Genomic DNA, 18054 nt, shown 5'->3' on the forward strand with positions numbered 1-18054 from the left:
GAAAAGAAAAAAAAAATGAAAAAAAGTGGGGAAACGTTATTTTATGTTGCAATGATTTTAAGATCGGCAACAAAATCATCATAAAAAGACTAGTTAAAATACACGGAGGAAACACAATAATCTTGATCGGCAATTTAAATTTACTATTACGGTTTTTATTTAAATTCTCCATAATAGTTAAGATTAAAATAAATAAGTTAAAAAAAAAATGGTTAACTAAATATAGTAAATACTATGTAGTTTATGTATGAAAGTAGTAGAATTTTTTTTTTTCAGCGAAATTATGAAAAAAATGTGTCCAGAAAATGCTTTGAAATTGTCTGAAATATAATGTACAAATTCCGGACAATCCAGTAAATGACTGAAAACGATTACATTTTAGAACATTTTCTGGACATCAATTTATATTCTGAATTTGTCCTGGTTCAAGTTCTATTCGGAATTTGTCATCCAGGTTTCATTGATCTTTGACCTAAGTGGCTAAGTCAAATGATGATCATTTGCACAAACTCTGAAATTTCAATTATATATAACATTTTTGTCTGCTCTTCATTTTTTCTTAGTATGTCAATAAAGGTTTGAATGTCAGTTTTGATATTTTTACATTTTTTTTGTGAAAATTAATTAAATTATTTTATCCTTTTTTAGAAATATTGTCCAAGATTTTTCTGAATTTTTTTTTCACAGTCCGGAATTTGTCCAACATGAAAAATTTAGAACAAATTCCAGACATATCAAGATTCGGGACAGTTCAGGATAAATAAAAAAATGGACATGTTTTGGACATGCAGAATTATAACTGGATATATTTCGGACATTTTCGCCGACATTTTCTGGACATTTATTTTTCATAGGGATGGAATACGATACTTAAAATGAAATTTTGCAATTAAAGAGTAAATTAAGAAAGCAATTGAAATTAACGAAAAATTATATCCTTCAACCGTTATCATTAATTAGTAATCTCTCATATACAACACATCCTCAAACCGTTTACACAAATAGATATATATATTAAATTAATTCCATAGTATTAACAACTTTACATTTATATTTTATAGAATCCCTAAAAATAGATTTTATCAAGTTCAACATTAATTTCTAAAGGTATTATTTGACCAATTAAGTATAGTGTCTTAAATTATTATAATATCAGATTTATTATAGCGAAATAGTGACTCCAAAACTTTAGAACATTCGGTACTTGATTTAGCTGAAAAATGAAATTATAGGAAATTAAAGATCGAGATATTTTTTTTTTCTTGTATAAAGTATTACTGGAAAATGAGATTTTATTACCACCACTTTTCTTCGCATTTTCGTAATAGTAACGAAATAATTTATAATTTGAAGCGTAAAACAAAGTGTAGAACAAATATTATGCAAATTTAAGAAGTATACTTTATTTAAATAAATATTTACAATATATAACAACAAATTTGTATAATAAATTTTAATAAATAATGAATAAATAAACTTAACTGATGTGTTTTAACAGAATTATAATTAAAACAAGCGTTATTGAATAGGTTTAACTTATCCACAGTAGACTCTTTTTTCATAATGATAAATTTAACAATAAAAAATTTAATTTCATTATAAAGAGACTTTTATTTAAAAATTTCTACATATCAAATGCGTATTGTATACAAAAATCAATTTAATTTTAAACATAGTTTCAGTTAAACTATTTTGTATAATTAAAAATTGGTATTACTGAGCGGCAAAACGGTTTGAAAGCTCTTTGGAATATTGTGTATAAATATTCTTTGATGCTTTTGGTATACTTTTAATAACATCTTATGGTATTATATTGAATATTTTTAAGTTTCATTATTTGTCAATTTTACATATTTTTTATAGTGGCTTTCAAAATTAATGACGAAAACAATTAAACAACACACAAATGATCAACAAATCATGTGACATAACCACATAATAGAATCGGACGCATTAATAAGAAATTTTGAATTTTTTAAAATTTTATAAATTAAACATAATTTGCATGAATAAGTCAAATAAAGAATCAAAAATTTAGTGTCATTTAATAAATTTCTATATAAAAATTAAAATATGATGTTAAATTATTACAGTATATTAAAAAAAAAATTGAATAAAATTATATATTTAACTTATACTATTTACATAGTTTTCATTAGTTTCCCAAAAGTTTGTTAAATTTAATAATTTATGTCATACAATATCTAACACTAATAGAAAATGTACTAATTATTAGACAATTTCACAATTAACTAATTATAAACAATATATAATAAATAATACATCCTATCATCGTTATTTGATCTCATAAAATTACTTTTCTGTTAAAGAGCAGCTTTCTACGGCATGATTTTTAATATTGTGAACCTTTAAAAGTTCAAATATCAACTTTTTTTAAGGATATAACAACAGGTTTTTCATATAAAAACTCTATACACTTATAAAATGTGTCTATTCGACAAAAAATATTAAAATATTACGAACTGGAATAAAAAATGATCGACACATGATCGGCATAATTTTGAAACCACTATATTTAATTTTTTACCAAACACAAGAAATAAAATTGCTTACAGTATCAAAATATCACAGTATTAAATACTTGTTTTTATCAATAAAGTAAAAAAGTTAATTTTATCAGGATTTAAAGTTCTATCTAAAAAGGAAAAATTTTGCCATTTACATATGAAATAACCTTTAGTCATGAGGTCATAACATTAACACAAGATTCTAAATTAAGGTTCATTATGTAATACCAATTAGAGAAGATTTACGCCCAATTTTTTTTTTTTTTTCGAATTACTTTATTTTCAAAATAATTTTTTTTTCATTATTAACATTAAATTGAGTATATTCGCTAAATTATAAGTGTTATATTTTACTTGGAAAAATATTAATAAAATGGATACTTCAAAACAAAATTCAGATACAATTAAAACTGATGTTAAAAATTTATGGATAGACCGCAGCAGAAATAGTGAATATCAGGTAAAAATATTATTACATAATAAACAATATAAATTTTTATTAAAATTTTTTAACCATTTATTTTGATAGTCCCACGCTACAATTTTTTCAACTGATGCAACTACTGAATCAGTTGAAATTATTGCCATTTTTAAAAAAGTAAATATTATGGATTTAGAAAAAAGAAAAGAATTATACGGAGTATGTGGAGAATGTAATGAACCAGGTACAGGATTATATTGGTGTCAACCTTGTAATGCTAAAAGATTAAAGGAAAATTTTAAAAATTGGACTAGTGGTAATAAAAATATTGATGAATTAATACAACAATCACAACTTAATGCTTTTATTTACATAAAATGTCTTGAATGGATACCTTTTGAAAAATTTGAAAATGTTACCTATCTTACCAGAGGTGGTTTTAGTAAAATTTATTTGGCTGACTGGCCCGAAGGAAAGATTGAACATTGGGATATTGAAAATCAAGAATGGGTACGAGTTTCAAGAAAAGTTGCATTGAAAAGTTTAAATAATTCATCTAATATAAGTAATGATTTTTTAAATGAGGTAATTAAAATAAATATTACTTATTAATATTTGTATTTTAATACATAATTTATTAACAAAATTTCTCTTTTTAATGATTTTAGATTAATTATTATATTTCAGGTCATGTTCATGCTACTAATACTGTTATGTGTTTTGGAATTACTCAAGATCCAAATACTAAAGATTATATGATGGTTTTAGAATATTGTGACGGAGGAAATTTGAGAAATACTTTAAGGAAAGGTTTTGATTATAATATCAAAATGAAATTTTTATTTTGTATTATAGATGGACTTTTAGGTATTCATGATGCTGGAAATATTCATAAAGATTTTCATTCGGGAAATATATTACATGATAATCATTATGATTTACTAACAATTAGTGATTTGGGAATGTGTCAACCAGTAAACGATAATGAGCGAAAAGGAATTTATGGAGTAATACCTTATATGGCACCCGAAGTTTTACGTGGATATCAATATACAAAAGCAGCTGATATTTACTCATTTGGAATAATAATGAATGAACTTATGTCAGAAGAAATTCCTTATAATGATATTCCTCATGATCAATTTCTGGTTGTTAAAATATGTAAAGGATTTAGACCAAAAATTTCTGAAGATACACCAAAATTAATTATAGATTTGATTATTAAATGTTGGAATGCTAAAGCAGAAAATAGACCAACTGCTAAAGAATTACGTCAAATATTGGAAAAATATTTAGTTGACGTTTATGATGATGGTAGCGAAATTTCTTCTCAAATAAAAGAATGTGAAAAAATTAAAGAGAATAAATCAAAAAACAGAACAAATGAAAATAAATCTAAAAATCTTCAAACACATCCACAAGCAATTTATACTAGCAGACTTTTAAATTTTGAAAATCTTCCAGAACCAGTTAATTCAACCGATTATTTATCTTCATATCAAGGTAAATATACTGTACCGTCTGTACGTTTAAAAAACTAATATTTGAAAATATAATTTATTGATTTTTTTATTTTTTTAATAGAAAATGTTTCATCATCATCAGCAAATCCAAGTAAGTATATATTTGCATTATTAAAGATTATTGTGATTATTATAATAATGTTTATTTTCATTTTATTAATAGTTTCTGAATGTTTGGATTGTGAATTAAATGAATTAGGTAAGACATCCGTTTTATAATTATATGAAATTATTAATTTAATTTAATTATTATTATTATTATTTTTAAAATAGATCTCAATCAAGACGATGATGAATAAATTTTAAGGAGTAAATTTATTTATCGCCCTTAGCGATACATCGCCTCTGGGCAAAATTAAGAAGAGTGTCACGGGTGACAAAAGGTAGCGAACATCGCACGCGTGATGAATATTAAATTAGTATATTATTCAAAAAATTTTAGTGTTTCTTTTTATTATATATTATTCCATTTCAGTACTTTATTATTATATTATTTTAGTAAATTTTTCATTTTTATTATACAATGTAGCGACATGGCTTTATTTGATCAAAGAAAAATAAATTTTAAACTATAAAATATTAAAATAATTGTTATTTTATTTTTTTACTATTTATATTATTAAAATTTATTTACTAAAAAAATTAACTACAAATAAAATTTACAAAAAATTATATTAAATTTCAGTTACTTTTAATAAATTTTAATTATTAATATTCACTAGCATTTTAAATTTTGCACTTATTCCACTTATTTTAAAAAAAAGAAACAATTTAAATTATAAAATCATATATAATCCGGGTTTATACTCTGGGATGAATTTATAAAAAAATTTGCATCCCTTGAAGGTATCTTATTCGGAATAATTAATCCGAAAAAAACCTTCTGAATTGAAGCTGAAACCTAAAAGAAAGAAAATAAAAAGCCTTTAGTATTTCTTTAAAAAAAAATAGATAAATAAATCAAAAAAGTAAAGAAAATAATAATTAATTCGGAAAGATTAAAGAATTTATTTTGGTCATGTGCTGATCAGCCACTAATATCGGTTTGAGTTAGGTTTGGTTTGAGTTGGTTCAAGCTGAACCACTTCAAATTGGTTTAGTCGCTCTACAAAGCAGGAGCCGAATTAAACCTATGTTTTGCTGCGTATTAAAGTTTGTTCATTCATTTTTTTTTTTATTTTGTTATTAAAGTTTTAGATCGCGTCAGGTTGTAAAATCATGAATTCTTCTTTTCCTAATGAACTTCAAAAAAAATTAATTTAATACATAATTTTTCAATAATTCAGATTTATATTCAATGTTTATAAAAAAAATTAACATGTTAAAGAATTGACTTAACAAAATATATAATTTTGGTGAGAGATTGATTATATAAATTTCCTAATTTAACGGTCTTGACTGTAATCCTGCTATACAAAAGTCCATTTTTTTGAAACCCAGCCCAGTCCAATTCAGATCCCAACCAGAATTTCTTTTATTCATTGTATTTATTGTAAAAAAAATCTTTATATTCATTTATTTAAAATTTCGTATTTACTTGTTTTAAAAAAAAAAAAATTTTAAACCGTATTTACTTGTTAAAAAATTTTTGTAATGTTACTATTTATTAAAAAGTTAATTTTTTTTTATTTATCTGGTTTGTAAATTATATAAAGTAAAAAACTTTTTTTTAATTAAAAAATGTGATTAAAAAATTGATGTAAAAAAAATGAAAAAAGAAATATTATACGCCCATCAATTTTGGTGTGCATGAGATAAATAATCATTTTAATTATTTTATAATTATACTTTTAAGCTTATTGTGGCACATAAATACATAATATCTGGTATTTATTTTGTTTCTCTCTTCTCTTTTTTTTTTAAAAAAAATAACAATTTATTTTAGATTTTCTATACACGATCAATAATTATGGATGAAATGGAATATTCCAGAGGATAGTGATAGTGATTATAGTGACGAAAATAATCTTGGATATAATCCTACTAATATTGATTCAAGTTCTTCACCTTTAGGGTTGAAAGTCGGCTTAACATTTCTTAGTACCTGGAAGTCTGCGCTTAACCATATACAGTGATCACTTCTGCAAATGAGGTTTTTTTATTCGATAAAGAAGTCAGAAAAACTATTAAATGAGTGTAGAAAACAACACTATTGTGTCGTTGTTAAGGAAATTATAATAATAAAACAGAAGATGATCAATAAATGATATTGTGTTACTTATTCATGTGACTAATATTCTTTTTAACTACTGCATAGAGAAGTTAATAGGCTTGAAGTTCCATAATGTTATTTAAACAAAATAAAATCTTTTCTCTGTTTATTCATATAGAATTAAAATTGGTAACACATAATTCAAAAAAGCTTAACCTTCAATATAAATTTTTGATAAATAAGAAAAAATAATACTGTTGATGTTGATGTAATATTTAAGCAATGCAAAAAAAAGAAAAAAAAAGGCTAGTTAAAATTTGTTACAAATTGAACAAAAAGATCAAAAAATAAAAATTGTATTTATCATTTAAAACAATTCCGAATTTCCCAGAATATATTGAATATGATAGATTCGAAAAAAAAATTACTAGTTAAAAATATTAAATATCATATGATTGTCACTAACCATGATATGCAAAACATTACTAAAGTACTTTAATCATATTATTTATAATATTTTAATTCTTCATATTTTTTATTAATTTTTTTTTCTTTTTTTTGTTAAATTTCTGACGGTCAAAATGATATCTGAATAAATCTACAATTATAGAAAATATTATATCTCATAAAAAATGTTTAGCTTAGTTTTAATTTCGCTGAAAAAATCCACAACTTTTTTTAATTACATTAATTACATTACAGTATTTACTATATTTAGTTAAACATTTTATTATTATTTATTTATTTATTTCGTCATTTATCCTATTATGGAGAATTTAAATAAAAAGCCGTAATTTGCCAAAATTGAATAAATTTAATTGCCGATCAGATTTTTGTGTTTCGTTTGTGCATTTTAACTAGTCTTTTTTTTCCATAATTTTGTTGCTGATCTTGAAATCGTTGCAACATAAATAACGTTTCAGTCGTTTCACCATTACTTTTTTCATTTTTTTTCATTTTCTTTTTAATGAGAATTAAAAACATTTTTTGTTAATAAATTATTTATTAAAATGGATCAAATTAAACTAAGTGATGATGTATTTGAACAAATAAAAGACTTCAATAATTATTATTTGACTGGAGAACAACTATCGTTAATTGATAAACTAATAACAGACAAAAAATTAAAAAACCGTTATAGAAACTATGGTTTATGTAAAGATTGTATGCAGCCTAGAACTGGTGCTTTATATTGTCGGTCATGTGTTTCTAATCATTTTCAACAAAATTTCAAAAATTGGACAAGTGGAAATCATGACGTTGATGAATTTATTCAAAAAGTACAATTAAACGCTAAAAATAATAACCAAATTATAGAGTGGATTGAATATGATAAATTTGAAGATGTTGAATATTTAGCAAAAGGGGATTTGGAACTACTTTTAAAGCAGTTTGGAAAGATGGTCCTTGGGGAATAAATTTTGACAATAAACAATGGGAACGAAAAGTTGATACAAAAGTCGCTTTAAAGTGCTTAAATAACTCACAAGATATTACAGCAGATTTTTTAAAAGAAGTAAATTATTTTCTTATAAATCTTCATTAGCCTTCATAAATGAAACTAACTATAATTTTCTTTAAAGGTTGAATCAAATATTTTAGTATATAGTTCTGCGTTCATAGTTCGTTGTTTTGGTATTACCAAAGATCCAAAAACAGAGAATTTTATGATGGTAATGGAATTAAAAAATGGCAGTTTAAGACAACATTTAAATAACAACTTCATTTCACTGAATTGGAAGCAAAAGCTGAGAAGTTTAACTGATATTACAACTGGTCTTGTAGATATTCATGATAAAGGATTAATTCATCAGGATTTTCATTGTGGGAATATATTAAGTGATTCCGCGCATCGAGCTTTTGTTACTGACTTGGGATTGTGTCAACCAGCAAATGTCAAATCCTCTCAAAATAGTAATAAAAAAATATATGGAGTATTACCTTATGTAGCTCCTGAAGTTTTAAGAGGAAAAGAATATACTCAAGCAGGTGATATTTATGGATATGGAATTATTGCATATGAAATATGTACAGGTTTCCCTCCTTATTATGATGTAGCTCATGATGAATTCTTAACAATGAAAATTTGTAATGGATTGAGGCCAAAGTTTAATTATAAAATTCCTCAATTAATTTTTGACATTATTAATAAATGTTGGGATGCTGACCCTTTAAAACGACCTGATATAAATGAATTGTTTAAGTCATTCAGGGGTTTAGAGGATGATATTGATAAACTGGATTCTGTGATTTATGAGCAAGTTAAGGAAACAGATGATATTAATAAAAAGTTATATTTTTCATCACCTTTAAAATCTACTGGTACTATATCATATATGACACATCCTCAGGCAGTTTACACAAGTAGACTTTTAGATTTTAAAAATCTTCCAGAACCAAAAAATGCTGATAATAATGATGATTTACATGGAATAGAATATTCAGGTATATATATAACGTGCTAATATTTTAAATTTATTCTGAAATGCTAACAACTAATATTTATAGATTCCTTAAAAATGGATTTTACTAAACTAGATATTAATTCTAAAGGTGATTGACTACTTTTGCATGTGATTTTTTTAATCTATTGAATTTTAATTAAACTATTTTTTATTATAGATGAAACTAATTAAGCTCAAACTACTTAAAATTAAGTATAAGAATATCATATTATGCTTGTATGTAATTATTTATTTTATTTATATTTTGATTAAAAGAAAATTTTATGATTTAAATTTAACAAATCTATGTAACTTTCCTAATTTAACGGTCTTTTTAGTTGGAGTATTTCACAAAAGTCCGTATTTTGAAACCAGTCCGGTCCAATCCAGATTCCAACTAGAATTTCTTATTAATTATGATATAGTAATTATAGTAACCTTTAAGAAAAAATTATTTGTTAAAAAAAAGATCACGTATTAATAAATCTTGTTAAAAAATCTTCATATTTATTTGTTTAAAAAAATATCTTTTGTATTTATTTATTATAAATTTCATATTTACTTATTAAAAAAAAATTTTTTTTGTACTGTATTTCTGTATTTACTATTTGTTAATATTTATTAAAAAATCATCAATAAATTTCTTCCTTTCCACAGACTGGCTCCTAACGAGCTAAAATTTAATTTAATTTTCAAAGTTTAAAAGGTTATCATAATCTCATCTTTTTATTTAAAGTTCAAAGCATTGATTTCAGCTTATAATTGTATGTTATTGAACGGGGCGTCAAAATATCGGCCGAAGGCCGATATAGCCCGATATTATTATACGTGATATTAGGATTAGTGCGTGTGCTAATATAATTATATTGTCGATCATCATTAAAAATATCGGGCATGATAACAAAAATATCGTTACAATGAATTCCGCACAATCCTAATGAGCGTGTAATAATAAAATTTATTAAGATTACGCGAAAGTAGTTACCGGTGATCACCAGTAAATAAAGTTACTCATAATTGTAGTTAGTAAAAAAAAAAATAAGAAAGCTATTGTTGAAGATTCAATTTCACGGCACAAAGACAAGATTTTAATAATTTAAAATTTTTATCCAATTTATTTGTAATAAAAAAAAAAAATTTAACAAGACATATTGAAAATTGACAAACTCTTCTAAATGTAAAATTTTATTTTAATTATTAATTAGATGTAATTTTTTACACACACTCAGCAATAAAAGGCGATTTGATTAATAATTTATGTGATAATTAAGAAATTTATATTTTATTACAATAAGATTTTGCTAAAATTTAGAGAATGGATTGGATATTATATTTGAAAAAAATTACCAGTTGAAAATGTTTCATATTTAATATAATTGTCACCAACCATGATATGCAAAACAGTACTTGCATTCTTCAATTAAATCATATTTAACTATAATTAATTCCTGTTTTTTTTCTAATTAAATTTTGATGGTCTAAATTATATTTGAATAAATCTACAATTTATAGAAAATATATCTCGTAAAAGTTTAACTTAGTTTTAATTTCTCTGAAAAACCCCACAACTTTTTATTACCGTAATTACATAACGAGAATCTATCACATGATTTATTGTGGCGCAGTAATTTTCGTATGTAAACGAATTTTTGTTAGTATTCCAATAACTAATTACTAATTTGGAATTGGTTTTTGCCAGAAAAGGTTATGTAAATGAATATTTATTTTAAATTTAAAGCAGCAAACGATACATTATGCTCAAATTGTATACTGTCACCCTATATTTAAGAATTTCATTGCAATGAAATTCATCATAAAAAAAAAATTTTTCCCGCTACATTTTCATTCTCTCTTTTTTTTTAAAAAAAAAAAGGCTACGTATTTTGGTATTTTGGCAGATAAAAATATACGACTTTCAATAATAATTATATTAAATGATAAACTAAATGTAGAAAGTATCAATACTTGAAATAATTAAGTCTTCACTATCAAAATATATATATATATAATATATATATATATATATTTGCAAGCTACGAATAACTTATCTCTCCATTGATGATTTATTTTACTAACATTTTTTTTTATTATCAAACAATGAAATAAAGGTCTAATACAAATAATGTAGTCATTGCGAATAGTATTGAAACTTTTCTCCGAAGGAATATTTCGCAAAAGGGACGTTTCATCGAAATACCATTTCATCGAATGGACATTTCGCGAATGGACATTAAGCCAAATTGTTATTTCGCCGAAAATTAATTATTCCAATTGGTTATTTTATTGTTTACTAAATACATGAAATCTTTTCTAGAAAAATTTTTGAATTAGATGATTTTTTATTAAATTTATCTCGTTGTTTATAATACATTAATCTTTTTTTTTACTTACTTTTTCGTGAATAAATATTTCCAAGAAAATAATTTATTTATTATTGCTTAATAATTAATATCAGTTACTTAAATGTTAAAGTGATAACATCCTGAAAAAAAAAAGATCTCTAAAAATAATTTTCATTGCGCGATGAATATTTTTTATGAAAATGTTAATCGCTACCATTTTTGACGAAATGTCCATTCGGTGAAATGGAATTCGAAAAAATGGACGATTCGGTGAAATGTACGATTTGGTGAAATGGACGATTCGGTGAAATGGATTCGATAAAATGCTTCGGCGAAGCATCCCTTTGGTGAAACATCCCTTCGGCGAAATGTACCGTAAACACATTGCGATTTGCGAATGTATCCTGTTATTCCTGTACATCAGTACTGTACATGTTATACAAATACTGATGATCAAAATGGCGAAATTTACTAGTTTATAAAAAAAAAATTAATAATTTTCATTTAGCATCCTTTATTTTTTATATCAATATATTTATGTAGAATATGATGACTTTTAAATCACATTTTATGTTACTCACTTTCTATATACTTCTACCAACCTAAAATGATATTAAATTATAATTAATAGAAAGATGCAAATAATATACAAAGAATAAATTCATTTAAAGTTTTCAGAAATTGATGAGATTTAAAATGTTAAAGACGATATGATATAATTTATATTATATATATAATATAGTACAATAATAAAAGTAAAATGAAAGCTACTTTATTAACAATATTAACTATCGTATAATCGTAAAAAAAATCCTTTTTGGATAATACGTCTTTTATGAGACTGATTTTCATTATTAAGAATTAATAAATTATTGTAAGAATCATTAACGAAGTTTAATAAATAATAATATATAGCGAAAAAAAAAATTCTTTATTTATTATACAGTAGTTTATACCTATAAATAATTTGATTCAAATTAAAAAAATGAGCGAGATAATCAATCTTTCAAATATTGAAGAACTTGATATTAATTATATTGAAAAGTAAAGTAGTAGGTAAGATTAAGCATTTTAATTTAATAAATTAATCTCCTTTAACAGTTAATGTTTCTTAAAGGAATATGCAATGGCCCTGTAAAAAATTTTATCCATTTATTTACGGAAATAACATGGAATAAAAAAAAAAACACACGGAATAATAGATCTTCAAATTAAAATACTCGCTGTTTATGCTGCATTTTATAATACGTATTTTTTTTTATTTCAATTCATATATTAAATTTGGGCCGATTCTGTAGATTGGCGGACATGTAAAAAAATTGTTTCAAAAAAAAATTATGAATGATATAAATATTATCATAAGTATTGGCTATATGTAAAGTAAGTGAAACTACTAAATAAGTTAATGCACAAATGCTATAAAAATACATATTACAAAAATAAATAAATCCATTTATTTTGGTGGATTATAAGATATGTCAGCGATATACTGACAAGACGATAAGCAAATCGTTTCGTTGTCATAATAACAATTACCATACATAGTTATTTCCACCGTGATATCCTCTCCTGGAGAGAAAAATTTTTTGGGATCAATTTTGTCATCTCGCGTGTAAGTATATTGTCCTTGATAAAGTGTATTACAATCAAGGCTTCCACTTGAACAATCATTCGAATTTAAGATATTTGTGCTAGTGTATCCATTTACCCATAAAAGTTTATTTTTTGGTATAATAGTATATTGGTAACTTTCATTTTTAAACGTATAATCACTAATAAGCATCATCCCCTGTTGCAAACAACATGGGATTTTACCAGGATATTCTGTTTGGGCTGGTCCCACTGAATTTAATCGTACAAGATTATTTGATAGAAATAAAATGTAATCGGGTTCAAAGTAAGGAGCATCTTTTTAGCAAGAACGTAAAAAAAAAAAATTAATATTGGCTATCTTGGAAAATAAACCAATAAATAAAATTTGTTCTTAGATAATTACCAGTACAATCTACTAAAGATTTAAAAGCAAAAGTTTTGGAAAATATAAAAAATGATACAATAATAAAAACCATGTGCTTCATGATTGATGAATTTTTTTTGATTAAAAAGAATAACTATGGGAGCTTTACTTTTTTGCTGGTTTATTTATATATATCGACATAAGAAAAGATCTAATATTAGTATTATTTTAGAAATATTGCGAAAAATAAAAATAAAAATAAAATAGAATATGGTAATATTAAAATTTTAATTTTGTATTTCATTTATTGTATGATCGGCAGAATCTAACGTTTAACCATATGTATTAAAAACACTTATTTTAGGGAAGTGATATTATTTCTTATTTAGAAATTTTACTCCTTAAAATCCATCAGCAAATAAATGGGCTTTATGTAACAATTAATTAGTGGGATGATCATAATTTGTTAATTGCTCAATAATCATTTCCCTATCAAGCAGACTTGCCGATCCTATATCACGTGATAATAATATATTTTTTTCACCGACAGTTCATTTTAAATATTACTCTTGACATGCGATAATAATAAAAATTTGAGGTTATGTTCATATTAATAATTGCTAAATTAAGTTTATTATAACAATTTTGGAGAGTAAAATGGTTTTTTAAAGTTTTATTATGGGATTTTATTAGCGTTTCGATAGGTATAATGATAAACCGTACTGTACGATCGTCTAAATTGTATTGTACTGTACGAATTTTAAGAAATCAATGAATGGTACAGTACAATAAAGTAGTAAAAAATTGAACTTTAACCGGTTAATCATACAATAATCACGTGATCGACTCAAAATTTTTTTGTTATACTGATTACTTCAAATAAAAATTCTTTATTAACCTATACATTTTATTCACCTCTCGATTAAAATAAAATAAAATAATTAAGATAAATAACAATTTTTATTAATTATCATTGTGATTAAACTTTTTTTTTTATTTATATTACTGATTTACACAATTTCTTGACGCAGGTTTTTTATCTCTAATGGGGTTTAAAAGAATATTTATTTAATATTTAGAAGCAACTATGGTGAAATTGTCTAAAAAAAGCAAAGTTAACGAAAGTAAAAAGCAAAAAAAAAGAGAAAAGAAAACAGCAAATAGCAAAAAAAAATAAAATCTACCCTGAACTGTACGTTAAACTAAGTCATTCTAAGCTTTTAAAAAAAATTAATTTTAAAAAATATAAAACAAAAGAAAAAAAAATAGTAAAATGAAAAAAAAAGATTTTTTATTTTTATTTCACAGGGAGAATAAAAACTATTTTGGCAGATAAAAAAAATATAGTTTTCAATAATTATAACTAAATTAGAAAGGTTTTTGGTACGAAATCTCGAAAATCATTTGAGCGACTGACACAAGACCGACAACAAAATCTCGACAATCCAATATCTTGACAAGTCAAAATCCTGACAAGTCAAAATCTCGACAAAATTATAACACATTTAAACTAAATATTACATATTGCAACAAATTATTTTATTAGAACACACATCATAAAATTGTCGATATAATGACTTGTCAGGATTTTGGATTGTCGAGATTTTGTTTTCGATCTTTTGTTAGTCGTGCAAGTGGCTGTCGAGATTTTGATCGGATACCATTAGAAAATATCAATACTCATTTAAATAATCATTGTAGTTTGCAAACATATATATATATATATAAATATATTTTTATATGATTTAACAATGATGAAATAAATTCTAATATAATAATGTAGACATTGTGTTATTTGTGTATGTACATGTTATACAAATACTGATGATCAAAATGAAAAGTATTATTTTATTAACTATACTTCAATTAATTTAAGCTAACCGTGTATAATATAATGACTAATGATGACAATTACATGACACTTTATGCTACTCACTTTCTATACTTTTACCATATGAGCAAAATGAAATTATACTAACAATATTAACTTTAAAATTAATCCTTTTTTGATAATAAGTTTAGTCTCTAGGATTGTCATGCATACTTTTACGGCTTCAAATACAAAAAAAAAAAAATAGATATTGATATTGAACAAGAGGTCATTTTCATGGGGGAGCTTGACATACTTTTGAAAGATCTTTTAAGTGGAAGTTATTGTAAAAAAAAATGACCAGTGATGGGAGACGAAAAGGAGTGATAGAAAGATGAAGAGGAGTGATGGAAGACAAAAGGAACGATGGGAGACAAAAAGGAGTGATTGAAAGATGAAGAGGAGTGATGGGAGATGAAAAGGAACGATGGGAGACGAAAAGAGTGATGGAAAGATAAAGAGGAGTGATGGGAGACGAAAAAGAACGATGGGAGACGAAAAGAGTGATGGAAAGATGAAGAGGAGTGATGGGAGACGAAAAAGAGTGATGGAAAGATGAAGAGGAATGATGGGAGGCAAAAAGAAGTGTTGGGAGATGAAAAGGAGTGATGGAAGACGAAAAAGAGTGATGGAAAGATAAAGAGGAATGATGGGAGACAAAAAGAAGTGTTGGGAGACGAAAAGGAGTGATGGGAGACAAAAAGAAGTGATAAAAAAGATTACCTGAACGCCAATTGCTAAAAATGGAAAGGTTAAGAAAAATAAAAGGAAAAGTTTAATTTTTAGATCGGTAAATCAATGCCAAAACGGGGTAGTGAGATTCCAAAAAAGGAAACCATTCGAAAGCTAATCTTGTGTTAACGTTAAGTTAACGTTAAGTTAATGTTAACGTTCCGTCCGTCCGTACGAAACGAAACTTAACGTAAACCCACGCCACCCTCCACCCATCTGAAGAAAGGGTGTTTATATATGTTTTTATTACGCCAAAAAAAAATGTGGGAGCAATAAAAAAATTTTTATAATAACATTTTAATTATGATTACTAATTTTTCAAAAGGGTCTTACTATTTTAGTGTAGTGATGATCAGATCACAAGCCTATCCTTTATTTCATTTGACATTTATGCTTTAAGCTCCCTTCAAGTTTAACGTTAACTTGTTGGAATAGTACATTATTTTTTTATGACGATCTTAATTTAGTATGGGGTCATCCCGGATGGTCATCCGGATGGTCATCCGTAGAACTATTTTAGACTTTTTTTTCTTTTAAATTTCAAATTCAACGATTCATTTTACCGACAATCATCTTACCAACATGGTCACTTCACCGACAGTAATTGGTTAATAAAAATACCAGATTTTTTTTATTGGAACAATATATATAGTAATATGTACAATACAAATTGAAAAAATATACAATTAAAAAGATTTTGCACATCGTACTTTTTTGTTGAAATCTTATGGTATGGTCCTTTGCAAGGAAAGATAAATTCCGTGATTTTCAATATAAAATGAGACTATTACAGAATTTAAATCCCATGGTTTTCATTATTGGTTCCATTAAAATGAGACTTTATAAAAAAGGAAATATTAAAGCATAGATCAATTTTTTTACGGAGTTGCAAATATATATAAATAAGTGCACTAAATAATTTGAACATATTCACATAAATATAACAATTATAATTAGTCATGAATCAAAAGTACTTTATTATTTCTTTGCTTGTATTTTTTTTCCTTTATGTTGAAAAGTCTCACGGGTGTCATCCTAGTGGAGCCCAGATTACTTCTTGCACTGAAGATTGTCCTCAGATTACCAATGCCAGTTTTACAAGAGGAAAACTCAATATAACAGTTTATACGTATCCAGATTATCCACCAGAAGCTTTCGGTCACTTTACCTTTAAAGATGATCAAGGTCATGAATGGAGATTTTTCAAGAAACCTATATTTGTTAATGACCATAGTTGTAACCATAAAGGTGATTATGAGAATAATCCATACACATCTTATTGGAATTTTGATTCAAACCAAACACCTAAGGAGACTTGGTTTGATATTTGGCTTGCAGTATATGTAGACTGTAGTCTTAGTCCCTGGGGTGGTGCGGAAATAGACTGTAATTCTTATAATTTACACTATCGAGGCTGGCAACCTTAAGTCAGCGAGTTGTTTTATAGCAACAATTGATTGACTATAAATTCCTTTTTAAATTATTGAAACAGATTGAACTGATAATTTCAGTGTAGTCTGCCCTTTTTACAAATTAGCACTTTTATTGCTTCAAATTTCCTTTATTTAATTTCTATTTTAGTAATTATTTTTTATTGTGGTTCATTTTTTGTACTTTTTTTTATTTTATTAACAAGTTAACATTTAACTTTTTATTCATTTGAAATTAATAAATTAGTATATAAGCTCTATTGATAATTAATCCGCCCAATTTACTTACAGATCTGTAAAATAAACTTTTAACTTAAATTTCCGCAGTAGAATTTTATGGTTTTGTTTTGATCGCATCGTTTCAGAAATCTTGTTAAATTGAGCAATAATCATTTCCCTATCAAGCAGACTTGCCGATCCTATATCACGTGATAATAATATATTTTTTTTCACCGACAGTTCATTTTAAATATTGCTCATGATAATAAAAAATTTGAGGTTATGATACAATATAGTAGTAAAAAATTGAACTTTAACCGGTTAATCATACAATAATCACGTGATCGACTCAAAATTTTTTGTTATACATACTGATTACTTCAAATAAAAATTCTTTATTAACCTATACATTTTATTCTCCTTCTCTCGATTAAAA

The 18054-nt window shown here is 25.0% G+C and overlaps 4 protein-coding genes across 4 annotated transcripts; 3 read left to right on the forward strand and 1 right to left on the reverse strand.

The window, feature by feature from the left end:
- The first annotated feature begins 2794 nt into the window (after window positions 1-2794).
- On the forward strand, window positions 2795-5057 carry OCT59_005785 (uncharacterized protein). Its single transcript, XM_025326473.2, has 6 exons — window positions 2795-2988; window positions 3058-3534; window positions 3618-4452; window positions 4534-4563; window positions 4636-4671; window positions 4746-5057. The coding sequence occupies exons 1-6, from the start codon at window positions 2902-2904 to the stop codon at window positions 4769-4771; spliced, it is 1491 nt and encodes a 496-aa protein (XP_025175944.1). The 5' UTR covers window positions 2795-2901; the 3' UTR covers window positions 4772-5057.
- Window positions 5058-7634: 2577 nt separating this feature from the next.
- On the forward strand, window positions 7635-9260 carry OCT59_005786 (uncharacterized protein; the record flags this gene model as incomplete). The annotated part of the gene is made up of 6 exons (XM_066140834.1): window positions 7635-7822; window positions 7984-8140; window positions 8208-8297; window positions 8829-9069; window positions 9133-9177; window positions 9247-9260. 6 exons carry the CDS (start codon window positions 7635-7637, stop codon window positions 9258-9260), a joined length of 735 nt encoding a protein of 244 aa, XP_065997681.1.
- A 3603-nt stretch (window positions 9261-12863) lies between these two features.
- OCT59_005787 (uncharacterized protein) lies at window positions 12864-13488 on the reverse strand (the record flags this gene model as incomplete). Its single annotated transcript, XM_025326474.1, has 2 exons — window positions 12864-13318; window positions 13407-13488. 2 exons carry the CDS (start codon window positions 13486-13488, stop codon window positions 12864-12866), a joined length of 537 nt encoding a protein of 178 aa, XP_025175947.1.
- Window positions 13489-16928: 3440 nt separating this feature from the next.
- Window positions 16929-17396, forward strand: OCT59_005788 (uncharacterized protein; the record flags this gene model as incomplete). The annotated part of the gene is made up of 1 exon (XM_025332187.2): window positions 16929-17396. One exon carries the CDS (start codon window positions 16929-16931, stop codon window positions 17394-17396), a length of 468 nt encoding a protein of 155 aa, XP_025175948.1.
- Between the last annotated feature and the right edge of the window lie 658 nt (window positions 17397-18054).

The sequence above is a fragment of the Rhizophagus irregularis genome, chromosome 14 (genome assembly GCF_026210795.1).
Source record: "Rhizophagus irregularis chromosome 14, complete sequence".
In the NCBI taxonomy this organism is placed as follows: Eukaryota; Fungi; Glomeromycota; class Glomeromycetes; order Glomerales; family Glomeraceae; genus Rhizophagus; species Rhizophagus irregularis.

Bases quoted from the DNA above. Each gene is read 5' to 3' on its own strand.
- OCT59_005785 (XM_025326473.2), top strand. From the start codon at position 2,902: ATGGATACTTCAAAACAAAATTCAGATACAATTAAAACTGATGTTAAA. The intron at 4,564-4,635 runs GTAAGTATATAT...TTTTATTAATAG, and splicing joins ATCATCATCAGCAAATCCAA to TTTCTGAATGTTTGGATTGT. The intron at 4,672-4,745 runs GTAAGACATCCG...TTTTTAAAATAG, and splicing joins TTGTGAATTAAATGAATTAG to ATCTCAATCAAGACGATGAT.